The 20,553-nt window shown below is 36.7% G+C and overlaps 3 protein-coding genes and 1 long non-coding RNA gene across 17 annotated transcripts; 1 reads left to right on the top strand and 3 right to left on the bottom strand.

The window, feature by feature from the left end:
• Positions 1 to 2,738: 2,738 nt before the first annotated feature.
• Positions 2,739 to 5,693, top strand: LOC113761659 (BAG family molecular chaperone regulator 7). 3 transcript variants are annotated; one of them, XM_027304737.1, is made up of 4 exons: positions 2,739 to 3,724; positions 3,923 to 4,204; positions 5,134 to 5,376; positions 5,490 to 5,693. In XM_027304737.1, the coding sequence occupies exons 1-3, from the start codon at positions 2,951 to 2,953 to the stop codon at positions 5,350 to 5,352; spliced, it is 1,275 nt and encodes a 424-aa protein (XP_027160538.1). In that variant the 5' UTR covers positions 2,739 to 2,950; the 3' UTR covers positions 5,353 to 5,376; positions 5,490 to 5,693. The 3 variants fall into 3 exon arrangements, with proteins under 3 accessions (XP_027160538.1, XP_027160537.1, XP_027160536.1); XM_027304736.1 differs by having other exon boundaries at positions 5,481 to 5,693; XM_027304735.1 differs by having other exon boundaries at positions 5,134 to 5,693.
• A 4,774-nt stretch (positions 5,694 to 10,467) lies between these two features.
• On the bottom strand, positions 10,468 to 12,085 carry LOC113762984 (protein TSS-like). Its single transcript, XM_027306653.1, has 4 exons — positions 11,651 to 12,085; positions 11,381 to 11,538; positions 10,809 to 10,855; positions 10,468 to 10,711 (listed from the first exon to the last, which is right to left on the bottom strand). Exons 1-4 carry the CDS (start codon positions 11,870 to 11,872, stop codon positions 10,620 to 10,622), a joined length of 519 nt encoding a protein of 172 aa, XP_027162454.1. The 5' UTR covers positions 11,873 to 12,085; the 3' UTR covers positions 10,468 to 10,619.
• LOC113762985 lies at positions 12,086 to 14,653 on the bottom strand. The gene is made up of 4 exons (XR_003467291.1): positions 14,059 to 14,653; positions 13,777 to 13,859; positions 12,314 to 12,355; positions 12,086 to 12,175 (listed from the first exon to the last, which is right to left on the bottom strand). It is a non-coding gene; the product is annotated as an uncharacterized LOC113762985 (long non-coding RNA).
• A 1,172-nt stretch (positions 14,654 to 15,825) lies between these two features.
• LOC113763857 (fimbrin-3-like) lies at positions 15,826 to 20,553 on the bottom strand. Of its 12 annotated transcripts, none has more exons than XR_003467415.1 (9): positions 20,244 to 20,553; positions 20,016 to 20,106; positions 19,559 to 19,640; positions 18,349 to 19,418; positions 17,293 to 18,208; positions 16,968 to 17,049; positions 16,722 to 16,828; positions 16,263 to 16,416; positions 15,826 to 16,181 (listed from the first exon to the last, which is right to left on the bottom strand). XR_003467415.1 is itself a non-coding variant. In XM_027307826.1 (8 exons), exons 3-6 carry the CDS (start codon positions 19,628 to 19,630, stop codon positions 18,142 to 18,144), a joined length of 507 nt encoding a protein of 168 aa, XP_027163627.1. In that variant the 5' UTR covers positions 19,631 to 19,640; positions 20,016 to 20,106; positions 20,244 to 20,553; the 3' UTR covers positions 15,826 to 16,416; positions 16,968 to 17,049; positions 17,293 to 18,141. The 12 variants fall into 12 exon arrangements, 3 of the variants coding, with proteins under 3 accessions (XP_027163627.1, XP_027163629.1, XP_027163628.1); XR_003467413.1 differs by having other exon boundaries at positions 15,826 to 16,416; positions 17,293 to 17,406; positions 17,585 to 18,208; XR_003467414.1 differs by having other exon boundaries at positions 15,826 to 16,416; positions 17,293 to 17,406; positions 18,009 to 18,208.

The raw sequence follows: 20,553 nt of genomic DNA, 5'->3' as shown, positions 1-20,553 counted from the left end.
GGTGCTTGCAATTGCTATAAACCTCAGGGGAGGCTTGATCTGTAATTATCCTTGATGGAGATCTGTAGCAGTATCGCATCTTTCATTATTAAATTAGTAAACCTACAAACGACTGTTTCCTTGAAGGGAGCCCGACTGTTGAAGTCAGAGAGCCCACATGCTCTGCATTTATTGTCAAATCCCATCAGAGTCCCAATCAGTTTGTACACATCAAAGATTCTCTCGTCTATGCACCAAATCTTGTCTGTTTCCGTAATTTAAGTGCCCCCATATGCCCATTGTCGTTCCACCAGCCTCTAATTTTACGCGGCGGTTCTCATAATGAACAACATCCACAGTTTTGCGTTGGCGAAATCCCCCCCCCAAATCCACCACCAAGTTCCCAACGACAACAGCGTGCAGTCGCGCGAATTAGCCATGGAAAAAAATATTGCATTACTTTTTTTATACTATATATATGAGATAAAATATAATTAAAAATATAGTAATTATATAAATAAATTAATGTATATAAATAAGATATAAATAAAGTACAAATAAAATAATATCAATTTATAAATTTTGAAAATGGAAGTGATATTTGTATTTTTTAATTGACATTTAACACGATATATTATTTATTGAGTAAAATAAAATGAAATGTCCTTTTAAAAATTATTACTTGCACATTCATGTGAAACTAACAAATATCCTATACTTTGTACCTTATCAAATTCTTCGCTGTTCGATTGTATTTTAAGTTGAAGAAATGCAATTCGGTTCAATTATATATTAGTCTGGCATTTGCGAGTGAAATAATTATGGCATAATGTTTATAGCGAGTTGAGGTTCTATTTCGTTTTAAAGGGTTATTTACTTTAGCAAATAAACCATATCTCTGGTTTGGAAGCCAAGTTTTTTGTCAAGTTTATCTGCTATAAATTTTTTAAAAACTTTAACTACAGTAATTTCAAAAAAAATTTCAAAATTTTTAAACTATACATTTCAAAATATTAAAAAAAAACACACTTTAAAAAATTTTTTTTAAAATTTCTACAGTAAATTACAGTAAAATTTTAGACAAACACACAAAAAATTCACTTTCCAAACGGAATCTATATTTCGGACTTGGCCAGAAAAAAGAGGTTTTCTTTCTTTTCCAAAGAAGCCAAAAGATAATTATTGTAATCTAGCTGGCATCACCATACTCATATGGAAATCCAATTTTGTCCTTGAAAACTCTCTCGATATCCGGCCTTCTTTTGACTTCAACCTCTATCTTTTTCACTTTCCAGTTTTCACTTTTTACATGATAAGCGATGAGCCCCTCACTTTCATCCTTTTTTCAAACTCTTCCTTTCCTTCTCTCATCAATGGACAAAACGCCTCCCAATAGTTAGGCAAATTTGTAGAAAAGTCCCTATAATTTTAAATTATATACACTCCAATATTTTTGTAATTTGAATTAATTTTAAAAAATAATAAAAATTATTTTGAATTAACGTATTTGAGATACGTGCATCTATTTTGCATGTATTTGTAATGGAAATTAGTTTTTTAAAACACATTTATAGTTGATATATTTATTATACTCTTAGAGCTTAATAAAACTCCTAAAAATAATTTAAACATTTTCAAATATAACTCATATTATTTCTATATATAAAATAAATAAAATAAAATAAAAATCTCAAATACAATTCACCTTATTTTTATACATAATTAAAAAATATATATAATAAAATACCATCCTCTTTTTCCTCCACTACCATTCCCACATTTTGTCACCACCACCCTTCCCTTCATCAGTATCCTCTCCCTCTCTTCTTCCTTTTTTCCTTCTCTTCTCCTCCTCTTCCTTGCCATTTCATGATATTGGGAAAAGAGGTTGCGAGGAGAGAAGAGGAACATCGATGGAAGGGAGAGGAGGAAGGAAGAAGAGGAAGTGATAATAAAAAGAAGAAAGAAGAAAAGGAAGGGAGTAGTGGTGGAGGGAAAGGTGGTGACGAAAGATTGAAAGTGGTGGTGGCAAAAAGGTGGTAATTTGTGGTAGAGGGTGAATTTTTTTTTTTTGGATTATTTATTACTTATCTACTCTATTCTTATTCTAGTTTAATTTAGGAGGGGAGGCCTAATTGAACATATAAGGGAGTTGACAGAAACTGATTCACTATTGTACCAAACGAGTACACTACGTACTTGTATAAATATGAAGAAACCATTGAGTGTGTTTTGATTGTAAATTATTTGAGATATCTAATATTTGTGAGATAAAAAGGTGATTGAAAAATGTGTTGATGATGCAAGTAAATCAGTGTGTATAAATAAGATATAAATAAAGTGAAATAATTAGCAATCCAAACACACTCCACATATTGTGATAAATAATAAGAGGTAAAATTTGAACTTTTGACTTTTCATATGGAACAAGATTTAAAATCTTCGATGATGACTAACGGTTCATATCCAAATGACCGTTGATTGTGAAGGGTGATTGTTGAGGAAGGAAAAAATGTGTTTTTTTGGCTTATGTATATACGAGAGTAATAGCACTTGCCACTAGTGTCATTTTGTCTGTCCCAGTTATTTTTTACGATTTCTGTGGTTATTTCATTCAAATTAGTTTAAACGACTAGGGGTTAGACTGTATATTTTGAAATTATATGGGACTTTTGTGTAGGTTGACCCATCCACAGGCGACTACTTTGCATTTTACCCCGCATTATTAAAACTCGATAAACTCTGTCAACTTTCTCCTCTCATGTCTCACCCTGCACGCCCTGCTTTGATTTCTACTCATCTGTAAAACTCAATAAACCCTTTCAACCTTCTTCTCCGCTTTATCTCTCACCGTGCACACCCTGCTTTGATTTCTATAGCTCTTCGCCTCCAGGTTTTCGTACTTCCAGGAGATCCATTGCAGCTAAGAAACGAAAAAAAGGAAAAGAAAGAAAGAAAGAAAGATAGAAAGATGAGCAGTTTCCGGAGATTTGAACTCATCGACCACTCACCATTTCTTCCAGCTTTCTTTGAGAAGGAGACCTCTCTTTTCTCCACCAAATCCCTCACTTTAGACCACCCATATTTTCCGTCATTTCCCCCCGAACACGAGCTCGACTTCACTCTTGATCTCCTAAACCCCGCCCCTAAACCTCTCCCCGCTCTTCTTGATTTTCCTTCTCCCTCTCTCTTCGATACATTCCACACCATCACCGATCTGACCCAGGTCGAGAAAACCCCTTTCTGCATCTCCACTCGCCGAGTCCAGCACCGCGTCGACCCGGTCGGACTCCGAACCGAGCTCTATCTCCAGAGGCTCTGCGATCGCGTCTCTGCTCTGGAGCTAAGCTTTGACCGATTGGCTAAAGAGAAGAAGTCGAAGGTCGGGGAGAGGAAGTACACGTGGACTGCGGAGATCAAGGCTCCGGAAGAGGACGGGGTTGACCGGAAATATAAATGGACGTCTGAGATTAAGGATGGGAAAAAGAAGGGACATCTGGAGAAGAACTACAAGTACACGGCCGAGATTAAAGGCAAGGGCGAGGATTCTCCCATCTCCCGGAAATACACCTTCACTGCATCAACTGGCGATGCAGTCGAGAGCAGCGGAAAAGAGAAAAAAGATGTAGAAAAGAAAGATAAGAAGAAGAAGGACAAGTCCGAGAAATCCACGGGTGGATGCTCCACCCGTATAGTTGAGATCCAAGAGGAACCATCCCATCGTGGGGCCCTCGTCTTGAGACAGGTCCGTAAAACATAATCTGTCAAATTATTACCATTGGCAATTTTAAATAAGCCCTTGTTTCGTTTCCGCGAGCTTAACTTGTTAAACATGGGGTTCACTTCCTTTAACTCTTCAGTAATCACGGGTTAATTATCATTACATTGGCAATTTTTATCAAAATAATTTTTTAAAAGAAAAAAATTGATTTGTTTGAATTAGGCATTTGCGAGGAGAGTGAACAGGTCAAGGGGGAAGAGGAAGGAGCTGTCTCCAAATGATGCTGCTATAAAGATACAGCTGAGCTTCAAGGCTTATCTGATAAAGAGGTCCAAGGCATTGCGGGCCCTTCGGGAGTTGGCCATTGCAAAGACTAAGCTCAAGGAGATTAGAGCTTTGTTCAACAACTTCTCTTACCGCCGCCGCCTGGCCCGGGATACCGAGGAGCGTCAGAGGTTCTCCGAAAAGATCATCGTGCTTCTCCTCACGGTTGATGCCATTGAGGTAAAAGATGATACATTCTACTCTTGTGGGCTAATATGTTTACATTTATTACGAACTTATGTGCGTGTGTTTATTACGTGATGTAAAGTCTGGAAAAAAGGTGTGGGGAGCTTAACAGTTTAACGCCATTTGCTATTTTGGTTTTTCCCTGTATGTCAATTATGTTTTTGGCTGCGAAATGCAATATTGTTTAAACTTAGTGATAGGTGCAACTAGTAGAGCATACCGCATGAGTTATCTGTTTTCCAGTAATATTTTCTAGCAATTTTTAATTATTTTAAGCTGCATTAAGACTGAATCAACCTAAAGGGTAACAGATCACTCCCTTTAGTCAAATGAAGACTCTTAATGGAAAGATGCAAACGTCTTTAAAACAGATTTGGACGTGGAGGCCATTTTAGGTCATCTCTGATAATTACTGCACCTTTTTATGACTGGATGTTTGAATCTAATAGTTCTCCAACTCTATCTCTATAAACATTGCTTATCGCTTCCTTCTCCAGCGACTCTGCTTGCGTGTATGCAGAGAAGCAGTTCAAAATTTTCTCCAAGCCCTTGTTTTCTAGCATGGTGTAGTAAAATCTTGAACTCACTTCTCGAGTTTGCCTTTTTTGGTCAGCACAGAAATAACTATTAGAGTGTTGCTGCTCCATGTCTGCTTGAGAGCAGTCTAGATTTTTTAAGTGTAGTACGAATTTGAACTTATTTCAGTTGTGTTTGCCCTTTTCTGTCGATGGGAAAGACTCTTGAGAGTTTTGGGTCACCATTTCCGCGTGCTATGACAATTGGTGTAAACCATTCTTTCAACTTTAGTGTGGCTTTCCTTGGGCTGTACTCGTGTGAAATCTAGATACAAATTTATCTTTAGCAAATGCAAGTTCTTAGATTATGAATGCCCTGTTGATGTCAATTGTCGTCATCTTTGCTAGGGAGCTGATATGCTAGTTCGAGCTGCCAAAAAGTCTATGGTGGATGAGTTGGAGGCAATGCTTGATGTTGTGGATCCCCAACCTGCTGGAAGATCTCTGTCCCTGAAGAGGAGGACATTTGATATGCCCGATGCTGTCATCCAGAAAGAACTTGCTGCTGGTGTTGCACAGGTGGTGCAGATGCTGGATGAAGAGGCAAATGGTTCTGATACAATTTAAGCGAGCTTGCAAGTCTGTTAACAGGTGAAATTACTCCCTTTTCTGTTCCTTGTTTTGTATCTTTCTAGACAAGGTTGTATCACTAGCGGGTACTTTCTTGTTAGTAGCGGCACTAATTATCTTTATAGGCCTCTTAGGTCGTCGTTTGCTTTCTATCGAAAGAGGAGTTCCCATCGTCTCAACGCAAAGAGCTACTACATGTTGTATAATCATGTGTGTGATCTTTGGGGTGGAAGTGTAATGCTTGGATATGAAATCATTTTATTTCTCCTGACTGGCTTCTTAGAGTCTTGGACTGATTCTCATAGTTGATCCCAAGTGTGTTCTTGATTTGCCTTTAATTTCTTTTTGATCACTGACATATATTATCCACCTACTGTGTCAGGATTTCTGGGCTAATTACTTGGAATATAGGTAAAAAAAAGAAAAGTCAGACACTTATTGGTCAGACACAGGCTGAGTATAAATCTATTGGTGCCGGGCTGCTGACATCGAAATTTTTTAAAAAAAACAGCCCGGCTCCAGACCGAATTTTTTTAAAAAGCTGGCAAGCTGTCGGGCTTTTGCTTTGACTCGTTGCCTCCAAAAAGTATAAAACAAAGCTCGACTCTTGGACAAAAAATAGAAAGGCTAGGCTGGTGGAATCTTTGTATGCCTTAGCATCCTGTGGCTAGCTTTAGGAATTCTTAGCGTACGTTAACAATAACACCTCTTGTCTCCAACTTTCCCAGAATTCCTAGTCTTGATACCAAAATCAGCACTTAGGGTTTTTTGGTGAACCAACGGGGGAAATAATAGTAGAGGGTGGGAAGGGAAGGGTAACTCTTAACATCCGCGAGTAGCTCACAGTAAAGGGGCTCAATTTTTGGACAATGAAAAGATAATATCATGAAAAAGTATCAGAAGCATTTGTTAAGGGTGCGGAGGAACTTTAAAGTGATGTTTTTTAGTCTTGTTGGGTCATTGGACAATGAAGATCATGAATCCATGATCAGGTAGGAGGACGCTTCTTTTGATGATTTGGACCTGTTACAAATTGAGCATTAGAAATAGGCGTTAATCATAATTAATTTTCTTAAAATATATATCATTTTTCACTTTAGCTCCTAACAAATTTTTTGTCTTGCTTTATCCTGCATTGGACACAATTATACGTATACTATTGTAAACTCTTTTTTCTCTGGCATTTTTTTCTTCCCCTTTTGTGCCCTTTTATGCTTATTTGAATAATTAATTAATTGAATCAAAAAATATATAATTTATAACAAATAAATAAATAATTACGATTCTATAATTATAGGAAATAATAACAAATAACAACAAATAAAGTGTAATTAAATAATAACAAATAACAACAAATAATGCATTATAATTAAATAATAAAATCATTTATAACAAATAAATGTATAATTTAATAAATAACAAATTAAACCTAATTAATCACCTGAATTAAATGCATTTTAATCGAACCTCGTAAAATTAATTCATTCAAGTAATTAAACTAAGTAATCCATTCAACTAATTAAACTAATCATATACTAAATAACATAAACTAATTATCAACTAACTTAACAAATAAAGTGGATTGCATTAAACTAATATCACATAATTGCAGCCTTTTTTTTTTGGTCCTTATGTAGCTAGCCACGGATGCTAAGGTATATTGAGATTTTTCAGCCTAGCCTTTTCTTTTTTGGTCCAAGTGTCAGGCTTTGTTTTGTACTCTTTGGAGGCAGCGAGTCAAAGCAAAAGCCAGGCAGTCTGTCAGCTTTTCAAAAAAATTCGGTCAGCCCGGTACCTGTCATCTTTTAAAAAAAAAAAAAAATTGGTTGGTGTTAGGTGCCGGGCCAATAGATTTATACCTAGCTTGTGCCAGACCAATAAGTATCCAATTTTTCTTTTTTTTACCTATATTCTAAGTAATTAGCCGGATTTCTGAGGTGCAAAAAGCTCATATATTGTTCTCAAAGAAGTCGCAATACGAGATACCTCTGTGAAAGTAAAATTAAGGGATAATTTCAGAAAACTCCTTGAAGTTTCTGACAAATGCGGGCCACCTCTTTCCAGGTTTCCCTAATTTTTCAAATCTTAGGGGAGGTGGCTGCAATTGTTAAAAATCTAAAGCGAGGAGGTTTCTATAATTATCCCTAAAATTAAATTAAATAATGTGGTGGATGGCAAATTGCATGATTAACAAACACGGAACAAAATCCGATGTCAGAAACATTTACCAAAAGTTTTTTTGGTAACATTTTTTTGGTAAGATTAAGAAATGTCAGAAACATTTGAGCTGCAGGCTGTCAACCAAAAGTTAAGAAATGCTAGCTTAACCATGCCTGCAGCTACCAAAAAAATTTACCAAAATCTGGTTGACAGCTTGCAGCTTGAACTTTTTTTTTTTTTTTTAAAAAAAAAAACTTGCAGGCTGGCGGGCCTAGTTTGCAGCCTTTGTGGTTATTTTTTTTTGAGAACTGGCAATGGAGTTGGACCAGCCTAGCTCGGTACGTTCTATCCGACAAAAAATCTGATGAGCCCGATCATTTAGTGAGTCGGACTGAGTTTGAATCTAAAATTTAGGTTCGAATTAAATATGAACTGAGTTTCGGCTTTATTAAGTTTAAACTCGATAGGTCTGGTCCTTTAATTATCTATATATATAATATTTATATTTTGATATTATGAACAATTATATATGGTAAGAGATTTAGTGTATTTGTTTAGTGAATAAGTACACTTAGAATTAGATGAAATTGGCTGAAACAATGAATTTTTGCCTAGAAGAAACTAATCATAGATAGTAACGCAAACTCTAAACAAGTGATGGACTAACCAGTTTTTTGAGTAGAGTATTACACAAGGGTAATCGACTTTCATGCAAAAGAAGGCAGCCAAGCCACAAATCCCAAAAAATGTGTACTGGATATAAAAGTAGCAGTCACCTAACTTTTCCGTGGGCTTGTTTGGTGGTTACTGGCCTTAGGTTCGTTACCAACCAACTAGGAGGCAAGAACCGCGCGTCGCGCGGTAGGGATGAAATTGTGAATGCCCAGCTCAGTATGATGAGCTGGAATATGAAAAAGGAGAAAAATGGAGCTAACAAGGAATTTGTAAAACAAGGGTTGAAGCAGTAAAAGATTAGTGGCAGGAACTAACAAAAATTGATTGATCAGAGAGAACCCATTTTTTTTCGGTTTCTTTGGCCAATATGTTGATTATTGCATCCTAATATAGGGACGCTCTACCGTACTGGGGAGGATGAAGCAAACCTAAATGCTTGGAAAATGACAGCATTAGGCCAAAAAAAAAAAAGGAAAAATTTACTCACTAACTAACTGCTGCTACCGTTAGGTCATTTCCTTATTACATCTCTTTGAAAGTGCAGTGCAGGTGTTAATTTAGTAGGAGGTGGGATGATTTTTGGACTGCTGCCATTTTATTCCAAAGAAAGAAAAAGTCCCCAAGTGTGCACTTTTCCCTTGAAGAAACAAACTGTTACGAATTCTCCAAGATCTTCTCTTGCTCTCAAAGAACATCATTAAATTTATGCAATGCTTGTTCTTATCCCCAGAAGTAAGTTTCAATTAGTTTGGTCCTACTAATGATAGTTACACCTATACTTCATACTATAATATAATTTATGGAAATGCTTGTCCTTATTCCCAAACCTCATGCAATGCTTATCCTTATCCCCAAACTTCCCGAGGCCTGCATGGAAATTGTCATGCAGAATCTCCGCGTAGTTTAAATTTCTCTTCTTTCTGAATGCAGGCTGCCACGGCCTTGACCAAAGGAAAAGCAGCCTTTTTTTAGCCTTTTAGCTTTTGACACCGAAATAGCTATCAAATAATACAATTTAGTACAAAATCCCATATTCAGCTCAAGAATCAATTCTCAAACCAGTAAAAGAGAAAGCATTGAAAGATCAAGAAAATGGTTCATATCATTGCCGAACATAAGCTCCATAGCGGACCTGTCCAGTTCAACTGTCGAAACCACTTAGACAGAAAATGTCATGCCCAGTTTTCAATGCATGACTCTTTAATAATTTTTCAAATTAAGAATTTTTATTTTTCTTTCAAATTTTTTTTCTATGTCTATTACATCTAAACTATTAATTTTGTAATCAATTATTCTTATTTAGTAGTAAGAGGTAAACAATAAGAAACTTTAAAAAATTATAAATTAATTTTAATATTGTCATTCCATCAAATATTTATCTTTTTTTATCATACGCTTTTGGTAGCTTCCATTTTGATTTTGAGTGTCATGAATAGGTGGTATAGGATTGCAGTATTTTTTAAGTCCTAACATTTTTTGTATTTTATTTAGGCCTATTATTAAAAGTATTTGAATGCTAGTTATTGGCCTGTAAGTTTTAAGCTTAAATTTATATTTTTCAAATTATTGTATTTATATGTATTTGATCATGACTGCGCCACTGTCCTAGCATACTCAATATCTTCTAATGTAACATAGTTACTGTATAAAAGGTTACGCCTGTGTTACTATGGTACCAACTTATCATACTTGTATTAATAAAAATATTTTGAGGACTAATGTTAAGAAGAGGAATAATCAGAACGAGGGAAATAATTTACATTTTGTTCTTTTCGGAGATTTTTATCGAGCACCAAGGTGTTTAGACGAGAAATTGCAACTACCAAGATTAAATGACAAGCAAACTTCTATGCAAAATATTATCTCGTCAACAAATAAGATTAGAATAATGAAATGATAGAAAACGAGTTTTAAAAATTATTTATCATCACAAGGAGCATCAATCAAATGGTTCCCGGCTCCCTTCGTTCCTTACTTTATTTTTGGTTCTTTTTCTTTTTTTGTTGTTTGAGAAGGGGGGTGGTTTCAGTTGGAGGCAAAAGCCTAGTTACATAGGAATATTACACCCATCAAAAAAAGCCTGAAGAGCTAATTTTTCTGCTTTGATGGCTTATTGAAATGCTTAAGATTGCAACCATCACACTGGATAAAAAAAAATGCACCATCCAAAATGGTATTCAGGCCTGTAACCAAAGTTAGCATCAACTTTATTGCTAAACATCAAAGGCTAATAAGTACATTCCATTGGAACATCTATATCAAAGTTGAACATCAAACTGAGGTAACCGAAGTACATTCATTATTAAAGCTTGATAAGTCCATTGTCAAAGCTTGAAGCGATAAACAACAGCAGCAACTTGCTGAACATTAAATTTGCAGCGGGGTAAATCATCAAACGGAAAATGCAAAGTGCTATGGATACAACTTCTCTATCCCTTTTTGATCGAACACCAGCAAACTGAGGTAAGGTGCATGAGGCTCTTTCCAAGGAAGCCAGTGATAGACGAGTTCTGAGCCAGCTCTGCGAAACATTGGTTTTCAATCTTAATTGACAACCCAAATACAAAACATCACAATAAGCACGACAAAATGGCAGTTTGGTGGGGAAAAAATAAAACCTGAGGATTGTGTTGGGATCCGTGACAACAGCACCATCAACCTTAATCTGCAGCCAAAAATAGCACTCAACTTACAGCAAAACCCAGCCAGCCATGTAGTCGGGAAATTTTCAGAATTTGGGCAATGGTACCGAGAAGAATCAAAACCTGTTTGTTCTTTATTCTCTACAACCAACTGCTCAATTATCAGTACATTAAGAAATCTCAAAATCTTAACACAAAACTACAGCTTATTCGGCAATTAGTGTCAGCCAAAAAATGATATAGGGGAACGAAAAAATTAAAGAAAAATAAATAATTCTTTTGAAGGAAAAGAGAGAGGTAATCAAAAGTTGTATCCATGTGCCAATGATTCATAGTTCCTCACTAATGCTCGACTGGATACATATATAAGCATTTCAAGATGTAAAATCAACAAGGCCACAAGTCAAGCTAACAAGTCATTTTACAAGTTCCAAATAAATTGCAGTTCCTTGGCATCAGATAAACAAAGAGAACAGGAAAAGAGAGAAATCTAGAGTCATAATTAATTACTTCTTAAACAGCTGAATGACACAATCTAGTGGGTGAACCTGTTTATGTTGAGGGCGTTGGCTCCTCCTTCAGGCTGAGCAAGCAGTTCAAGGCTTTGTAATGGAGGACCCAAATTTTCATCCTCTCTCCCTCGCACTTTTACGGTAACAATATGACCACAAAATCTTATGATAACAAACCCTAGAGTGGCAATGTCCTGCAATTAAAAGTTTTATAGATTCATTTAACTGAACTGGAGCAAATGAACAAGAAAAGGTCAAGATCTTCATTCAAAGGCATTGTTAATGATATCCTTAGTATTCTCTTACATGGGCAGCAGTATTTTCATCAGCTGTGATCCCCTTCAGTAGGTTCCTTTCAATTAACTTTTCTGTGTCTACATCAGTGGCCTGAGCCCCATCAATCTCAGTATCTACTTTGCAGCTAGCATCTAAAACATCTTTTGTGACAGATACACATAAATCTCCTACTCTCTCTGTATAACTTGTCTGAGTGCTTACAGCGGAATGAGCTAATTCTGGCATTCGCATTACAAACTGGACAGCGGAAATAGCTCTACAAATGGCAACATCTACAAACAAGCTATGAAGAAGGAAAACTTTTCTGTCTCGAATCTACCTCTCCTCTGCTGTCTTGCATGGCATAGAAGCAAGAAATGAAAATTCATTAGCATAAGGTAGTAAATCACTTTTGCCATCTCTGCCAAGACCGCCTCCATTTCCTCCCCACCTTTCATCCTCAGTGGGAAGAGGTGGAAAAATAGAAGTTGATAATGCCACTACAGGGGGAATAAGCCATGTGTTAGCTCTGAAGCCATATGGGAGATTTCCAAACTGCAATACCAGAAATTACAATAGAATTGTGAGGCAAAACGAATCTGGATGAAAAAGAAGATTTGGCATGGTACCAAGCAATAAACAGGAGCAGAAAAAGCTCGACAAGGAATAACAAAAGTGGACAAATTTCTATACCTTGTTACACTCTGCAAAAGCTTTCATTACATCGTTATAGGCCTGAAAAAAAAAATAAAGTTCTCTGAGGTTTGCAGGAATATCGTTAATCAGCCAAATGGAGGACTTTGGAAGCATCTGATGCAGAAGCAAGTATATCTCACACAATAAACGACAAAAGAAAATGTACCCAACTTCTTGTCAGAATAAGGTAAATTTGGCAGACTTTAAACAGTAGTAAGACTTTTAAAGACTTAAACTTGATCACGTCAATTATGACACAGAACTAACTAAAACTATGATGGAAACGCAAAGCATCAGATTACCTATCTTGTCAAGATCTCTACTTCCTCTATAGCAAGGAAGAACATATAGACAAAAAAATGTAAAATGATATAACATAATCACAACATTACTCAAGAAAATAAAGCTTCTATGGTTTCTCTGCTGAATGACAAGACTGCGATGCTTATTGGGCATTTTGAGCACTGTACGTTGAACAAGAGTGAACATTGTCATCGTGGAGCGGAAGACATTTCAAATTCTTAGTTAAGAAAAAAATAACTGATACAGCCTTTTTTTATTGTTTCCATCCCACACATCGACATAACCATCACAACATCAAGTAGCAAATGTACCATAGCTACAAATTAAAATCAGTTTTGAGACAAATTTTGGCAAAAAGCTAAAGGTATTCAATCAATAGATAATTGTAATAGATCGAACTCAATCATTCAACATATAATAAATCAAGAAAAGATAGGTCCACCAGTAATGATTATTGGCATTGATTTTCCTTTTTAACAAAACCTGAAAAACACATAAATGCCAAAGTTGCCAACTTCCAATGAATATCTGCTAAACAATAATCCATTCGTTGTGGATAAATGTTTATGCAGCACTTACATAAGATGAAATGCAATTTAATTCACGAAGTAGACAATGTCCCTTCCAGCTCCAGGTTTCCAATGACATTCAAACACATACCTATACATATACACATATAAACCCTCATGTAGTAGACAATTATCAAGGTCTGCCTGTTTCATTCTCATTCAATTCTTGACATGAAAGAACTTCATTTTGCTGGAAAGGTATATCCAATCACATTTAGAAGCTGCTTTGATTGAATAACAGAACATGTTCATCAACTCTATCAATTCATGTTGATACACTTAGTCTCAGGTTGGTACACTTAGGCGCAGGGAGTACATCATAAGTCAGCATAGAGTAAAAAAATGTATAGTTTTTTCAACCTTTTCTCCTTTTTTTTTTTTGCTTTAACTGTTTCCTTTCTCTGTTTCCTCTAAGCAAGGACGGTTTGTCTGTCATTGTTATAATAATCCTTTTCTTATGATGACAGAAATTAGAAAAAGAAAAAAGAAATAAGTAATGAGCTTGTAGATCTACATTGGGAAAATGTTAACTAATTCTGCAAATTAAAAGAAAACCAGATAAAAAATATATTAGGAGAAAAATCTTACAAGCAATAATTTGAACTGCGACTCGCCATCACAGTAGCCATCTCCGCATTGTACATCTTGTTGTTGCTGAAAATTGCCTCAATCTACTCAAGGCATGACAAAATAATCAGGAAATAATATTTATAAAAGCAATTAATTTTTAGTATATTACAAATAACAAATAAAAAAATCCAATTAGATATAATCTGAAACGAGTTGTAGTCAACATATCTTTAACTTTTTCTTCAACATTTCACAGAAGCAAATACTTCAAATAATGCCGACCAAGTTTGAAATATATACCCTACACATGCAGTGAGAGATGCCGATGATGGCGACGAGCTTGCGGCGGATTTGAAAGCCCTTCCAATGGCTGAGAGGGGATCCGGCGAGAATAAAGTTGAAATGGAGGGAGGCGGAAGGGAAATCCTAGGGCTGGTGGGAGAAGGGAAACCCATAATGCTAGGTGTAGAATAGAAGGAGCCGATAAAGGAGAGGGAGATGGTGTGGCGATGGAGGAGGAGGAGGAGTGAACGGATGCAAAAGCGAAAAAAGGAAAAAACGGAAAAAAAATAGAAGAAGAAACGGTAAAAAAAGTGGAGGGAGGCGAAGGGGGGAATCCTATATTAGGGACAATGGTGGTTATTGTCGGTAGTTCTGCGTTTGAGGGATTTGAGGAGTGGCGGCCGAGGAGAAGAAAACCGTCTTCTATTCAAGAAAGAGAGACAAAAAGAATGAAATAAAGAAAAGAAAGGAGAGAATAGAAGAAACGGCGGAGCTAACCCTAGTTCGAACAATTTTTTTGTTGTGTACAAAGATATGGCCGAACTCCTGGCTATGAAGAAGTAGAAAGCTCACCGGAAAGGAATTTTATGTTGAGAAGTAGAAAAGGTACAATGGAGGAGGAGGAGCGTACCTCACCGGAAAGGAGCGCACAAGGGAAGAGGAGGAGGAGCCGCGAACGGACGGCAGCTGATCTGGACTACTGCAACACAAAGAAAGCGAGAGACAGAGGATGCATGACCGCTACGCAGCTCAAAATGGGAATCAAAGAACAAAAAGCAAAAATATCAGTTTCAGGTTACAACTCACAGAGGAATCTCACAGTGAATCATGCACTTCACTGGAAGTAAGAAGAAGAGAAAAAGAAAACCTATAACGGAGGAAAAGGAGGAGAACCAAACGGCTACCACTGCAACCCATAGACCGCGAGAGATCGAGGATCAACGCTCCTTGCGTGGTAAGAACAGAAACAGAGCAACATCATCCAGAAGAAGGAGAGAGAGAAGTTAGGCGAAAGAAGAGGCATTGGATACTGCCGGATAGAGAAACAAGTCTATCAATGCGACAGACGACGCAGCTGCAGCAGAGGACGCAGCAGGAGACACATGGGTTACTGACAGAAAATAAGAGGAGAGGCCAATGGAGCTGAACCCGCCGCGCCATGCGCGAACAACACAATGCCGCTGACCCACATGCGCGGCACGTGGGAGGACGACGGAAAACCTCCAGGTCACCACAGCTCTTCGCACGTTATCTACTTATGTTGAAACTAGGAGGTATAAAACGCGCGATGCGCGTAGGTGACTAAAGACAATATGCCCTGTCAAATATGTGGATTAAAGGAGTGATTGAATTTTGGTGCATTCTTCTATATACAATTTTTTTTTTTTTGTATATCAGTATGAATATGCATGGCAGTTGACAGAGGAAAAAATATCACAGAGCTATATAGATTAAGGTTGACAATCCAAAGTTCGTTAAACTTCAAGGCAATGCAAAGGCTTCAAATCCATTACATTACATACATTTGGCAACGATAATGATAATGTACCTGGCTGCTGCACTGGATAGTAAAATCACAAACTATAAAGCAAGGTATTCTCTACATTTTCAGACAACCTAATAACTTGCAGGTTAAAGGTTTGTAAGTTGATGCTATATCTTTTTGGATTCATCGCCCGTGGCTTCTAATGTGCTTTCACAAAGTAATTGAAAGCAACTAAAACTAATCTATTGCTGCAAAAATAGGTGTAGCAAAGACAGATAAATTCCTCAACAAGATACTACTGGAGAACGGGGAATAACCTTACATTGCATTGCAACAGAATCATTAAAACATGGAAGATTACTGATACAGTAAAATGGCAGATTACTGATACATTACTGAAATGCGCCAGATTAATTATGGCCTATGCCATGGATACATTTTTATTGAATACAACAACAGCAAAGGAGTTGCATGATTGGGGAATAAAGAGCAATAACCCTCCGGGCCGAAGAACATGGTCAGTGACAAAGTTGTTCCAGTTCTGGTGGAAAGATCTTTGCTTCATGCCGATGGCATAACTTTTGCATCCATTGGTGAGAATGATTGTTGTTGTTCTGCTCTCATTAAGTTGAATATCTGCATACTGTGGAAGTTCCTATTGACAACAGGCATGCATTCTTAGCTGGCTTACTGGACAATGAAGCTGAGAATATATTCCATAGAAAAAACCATTTACCAAGCTGTATTTAGATTGAGTGTAAAACTGGTAGAAACACTTTCTATCGTTGACTAAAAATGATCAGGAGTAGGGAGTTGATATATGCTTGTGACAGCTAAATGAAAGGTAAGGTGCGACTAAATCAAGTTCGGTTCATCCCAGATTTAGAGACCTGCAAAGGGAGTTTGGCGGGAAGGGAATGGTAAGCAGAGCAAGTACACTCTAAAACTTCGGTCTCTGGGGAAAAAAAAAGATACAAGGCAATTAGGTGTGCTGGCCTAACTACAAAGGGTAATCAAGACATACTCTCTAGACATAGAAAATCAAAAAGTAATACACAATCCCACACTTCTCTCAAGAAGCAGATCCCTAACTGTAGTGGTTGGTATAAACGGCAAAATAACAACTCTAGCCCAAAACACACAGAGGAAAAGAGCAACAAAGTACAATAGAGTTTAAATTTTTTGAGGCACACACCATAGTTTTTTTCAGAACACAAGCTACACACCAAAGGGTGGGGTCCCAAAACAGCACAAATTCAGCTTCCTTGGAATTTTTATTTCACACATGGCAGTTATAGGGAACTACAAGGAAAAAAAATCTGAATTTAGTGGTTGCTTCAATTATGAGTGTTCTGAAAAGAGCAGGCATAACCATTTATCCACTAAGGAAATTGAAATGTCACAAGCTAAGAAAATAAGAAATTGAGTAGAATAACAATACCCCTTCTTTTTCATTGTCCATGCGTATGTTCTTTAGAGCGACAACTTCTCCAGCTTTCCTTTCTTTGGCCATATATGCTTGGCTGGAAATTTGAGAGGAAAAAGAAAAATTATGGACTAAAAAGAAAAAATAAAAAATAAAAAGAAAAGAAAAGAGGGAAGCTAAGCATCCCAGAATGATCTAATCACTGTACTAAGAAGATCCAGGAAGAATAATCCTGTTGAGAGGCTCTTGTCCTATATAAAAATTCCAAAGGCGCACCACGCCATTAAGTGATGTTTCTCAGATGATATAAAGAGGGAACAAAGGTCTCCACAATATTAACCTTAAAACTCTCCATTTGAGATGATCTGCTTGTACTCTTCACTTTTTTGTTTACCCACTTTAGAATATCAGCATCAGATATCTCCTTGCCTTGGAAGCGTGACCTCAAATTCTCCTAGAGTAGAAGAATATTACACCTCATCAATTGCCACAGAAAAGCTGAGTGATAAAACAAAAAATGAAGAACACTGAGTTCTTAAAAGCTAGAGCAATCAGATAGTAAAAGAAACACACTTTCAGGTTTACTTAAAGATATCCCCTTTGAGAACTCTTTATCAAAAACTTGTCAGTACCTTTTTAAACCACCCCCCTTCTTTCTTCTAAAAAAAATCTCTGACTATCAAGTCAAATGCTCCAGACCACATGAAGAGCACATTGTGCATGATTTTGCACAATCTATTGCGATGCTTAACAGGCAACTTCAGTTGAACAGTACAGCTACGATTTTCAGAAGTTACCAAAGCCAGCTATTCAGATCATCATTAGCAGAATTAGCCATTTACCTGGATCTTTTTAACTAAAATATTAAGCCCCACAGGCATTATAAAATACTGCCAGCTCATGAGAGAGAAAAAACCAAAAAAGAAAAATAAATTGAGGGATAGTTAAATAGAGGGAGAAGGAAATATATTGAGACAGGTATCTCAAACTCAAATAGCTGATATATAAGATAATACTTGCAGAACTGGATGTAGCATGGCATGTTAAACATATTACCAAGTATAAGCTTCTTATTTCCCTGCACAAAATCATTCCTAGCTACATTTACCAAAGAAAGTTTCAATTGCTTCCCAATTTTGATGACTTGGTTGCAATTCTCCACATTTCTGAACGGCATTTTTATAGGAGGTTATGTTGCCTGTTTCCAATTAACTGATCCCAGAAAAATATTGTCCAGCACCTCCAACAATACCCAACTGCAGAAGAAGAAAAGGAAACAAAGGATGGGTATCATAAAGCAACAGAAAAGAGTTCTACTGAACTTTGTCCCCGATTATTAAGCAAACAGTTTTCACATTGCATAGTATTTTGCAGAACTGAAAGTTTAAAACTTTACCCATTTCTAACATCCTCAAAGAGGCTATTGACATAAGATGTGATTCCCGAACTGTTGATCCACAGTCGGAAGCATCTCTCTTCTCTAAACATTTGTTCATCATCAGTCATCATCTCTGTGAATGAGATCTTCTTATTGTCTGTGGACAAGCCATTCCTGTATACGAATAAAAGCATCAACATAAATACAGCAAGTAGACAACAAATAAACAAACAGTATGAACAAGATAACAATATTTTTTTGCCATAGAATAACAGCCCCTTTGCTTAATGCATTTTGGTAAAAGCAAAAAATGAAACCCATTAACAACAAATGCACTCTTAGAATGTCCTATTATCATTTGCTTCAGTTTTTTCAAATTTTCTTTCAAGGGTACTTCCAGAAAACAGTTGAAATTTTTAAAGAATATGTTTGGTATAATATTTTGAGAACAAAAATTCTTCTAAGAATCAACTGCAGCAGAGATTTTCCCTATCAGTCTTTCCAGTATATGCTGCAGATGCACAAGACATTATAAAGGTCACTCCTTGAATGCAAATATCTTTCATACAACTTGCAATCATAATGAAAAAAAATAAGAAATCCAAATGCAGAGCCGAGCATGTGTTTTCGAAAAGCTGCGATTGTGATGTACAAACAGAAAGCTACAATACACAAACTTTTCATCCCGAGGTTAACCCCCAGTTTCCAAGTCTGACTCAGTATCTATATCATAACCATATAGCTGGTTATCTCAAGGATTTCAGTAGAGGAAGAAGACACAAAAATCCCACCTCTGATGGAAAATCTGTGCAACAAATGCGAGATTCAAGTTGGTCGAGCCTTCGACAATATCCTTTGGGGCTAAGTATCTTTTGCAGTCCATAAGCTCTGCAAGGTCAAGAACCAAATTTGCTCTTTGGACAGGATCCTTTGCATCTAATGTGGCTGGACTACAGTGCTCAGGTGCAAGTACATTAAGTAGGTAAGTATATGCCTCTCCATCCTGCATTTCAGAAAGGTGTCAGCAACTTGGGATAAAAATGCTGCTTCCTTGGAATTTTTATTTCACGCATGGCAGTCATATGGAACTACAAGGAAAGAAAAATCTGAATTTAGTGGTTGCTTCAATTATGAGTGTTCTGAAAAGAGCAGGCATAACCATTTATCCACTAAGGAAATTGAAATGTCACAAGCTAAGAAAATAAGAAATTGAGGAGAATAACAATACCCATTCTTTTTTATTGTCCATGCGTATGTTCTTTAGAGCGACAACTTCTCCAGCTTTCCTTTCTTTGGCCATATATGCTTGACTGGAAATTTGAGAGGAAAAAGAAAAATTATGGACTAAAAAGAAAAAATATAAAATAAAAAGAAATGAAAGAGGGAAGCTAAGCATCCCAGAATGATCTAATAACAAAAATACAAACAATAATAAAAATTCATGTAACCATCTAAAAGGCAAAAAGAGAAGGAAACCTTTATAACTGTCAAAAGCAAATCTAACAAAACAGAACTCAAATCCAAATTTCTCCATTAAAAAAATAGCAGTCTGATTTAGAAAATCCAGTGATAGTACAAAATTGTGCAAGGTTCAACCGTCCTCTTGAATCAGTAGGAAGAAAGCAAAAGTAGCAGAACCACAAAAATAGGGAAACAGGAACACATGGGAAGCATGTGAAACCTACATCGGATACTCCAACAGTATTCTATACCAGGGTTCAGAACCTCTGCCCAAGCGGCAGAGCAATATTGCAGCGGCAGACAAGAAGGATTTTTCTGGGAAAAAAACTAACGAAGAATGATCAGAAAAAAAATTTTTAAAAATATATAGCGAAGGAGAATAATAAAAAAAACAAAGACATGTTATAAATCTGGGGTAAACAAAGAAAAACCATAAACCAAAGTCCCAAAACCTGAGTTGTAAATGATGCCGACCACACGTTCTGGAGGATTTCAACACCAGCTTCTCGAATCTTCATCTTCTTCTTTTAATTCAATTTGCTTGTGGCGTTGACGAGGGCCGACGAAAACAAGAGCCTCAGACCAAAACCACCCCTTGGCTCTTGAGAAGGAAAGAAAGAGGAGATGACAGCGATTTGGAAACGAAGAGGAAAAAGGAATAAGGAATGAGAGATTAGAAATCTGTTGAAAGGAAGAAGACATGAAAGATTAGAAATCTGAAGATGAAAGGGAAGACGAAAGAGGAAACGGGGAAGAAGGCAT

The sequence above is a fragment of the Coffea eugenioides genome, chromosome 2 (assembly GCF_003713205.1).
Source record: "Coffea eugenioides isolate CCC68of chromosome 2, Ceug_1.0, whole genome shotgun sequence".
Classification (NCBI taxonomy): Eukaryota; Viridiplantae; Streptophyta; class Magnoliopsida; order Gentianales; family Rubiaceae; genus Coffea; species Coffea eugenioides.
This window is presented reverse-complemented; position numbering and strand designations above follow the sequence as displayed.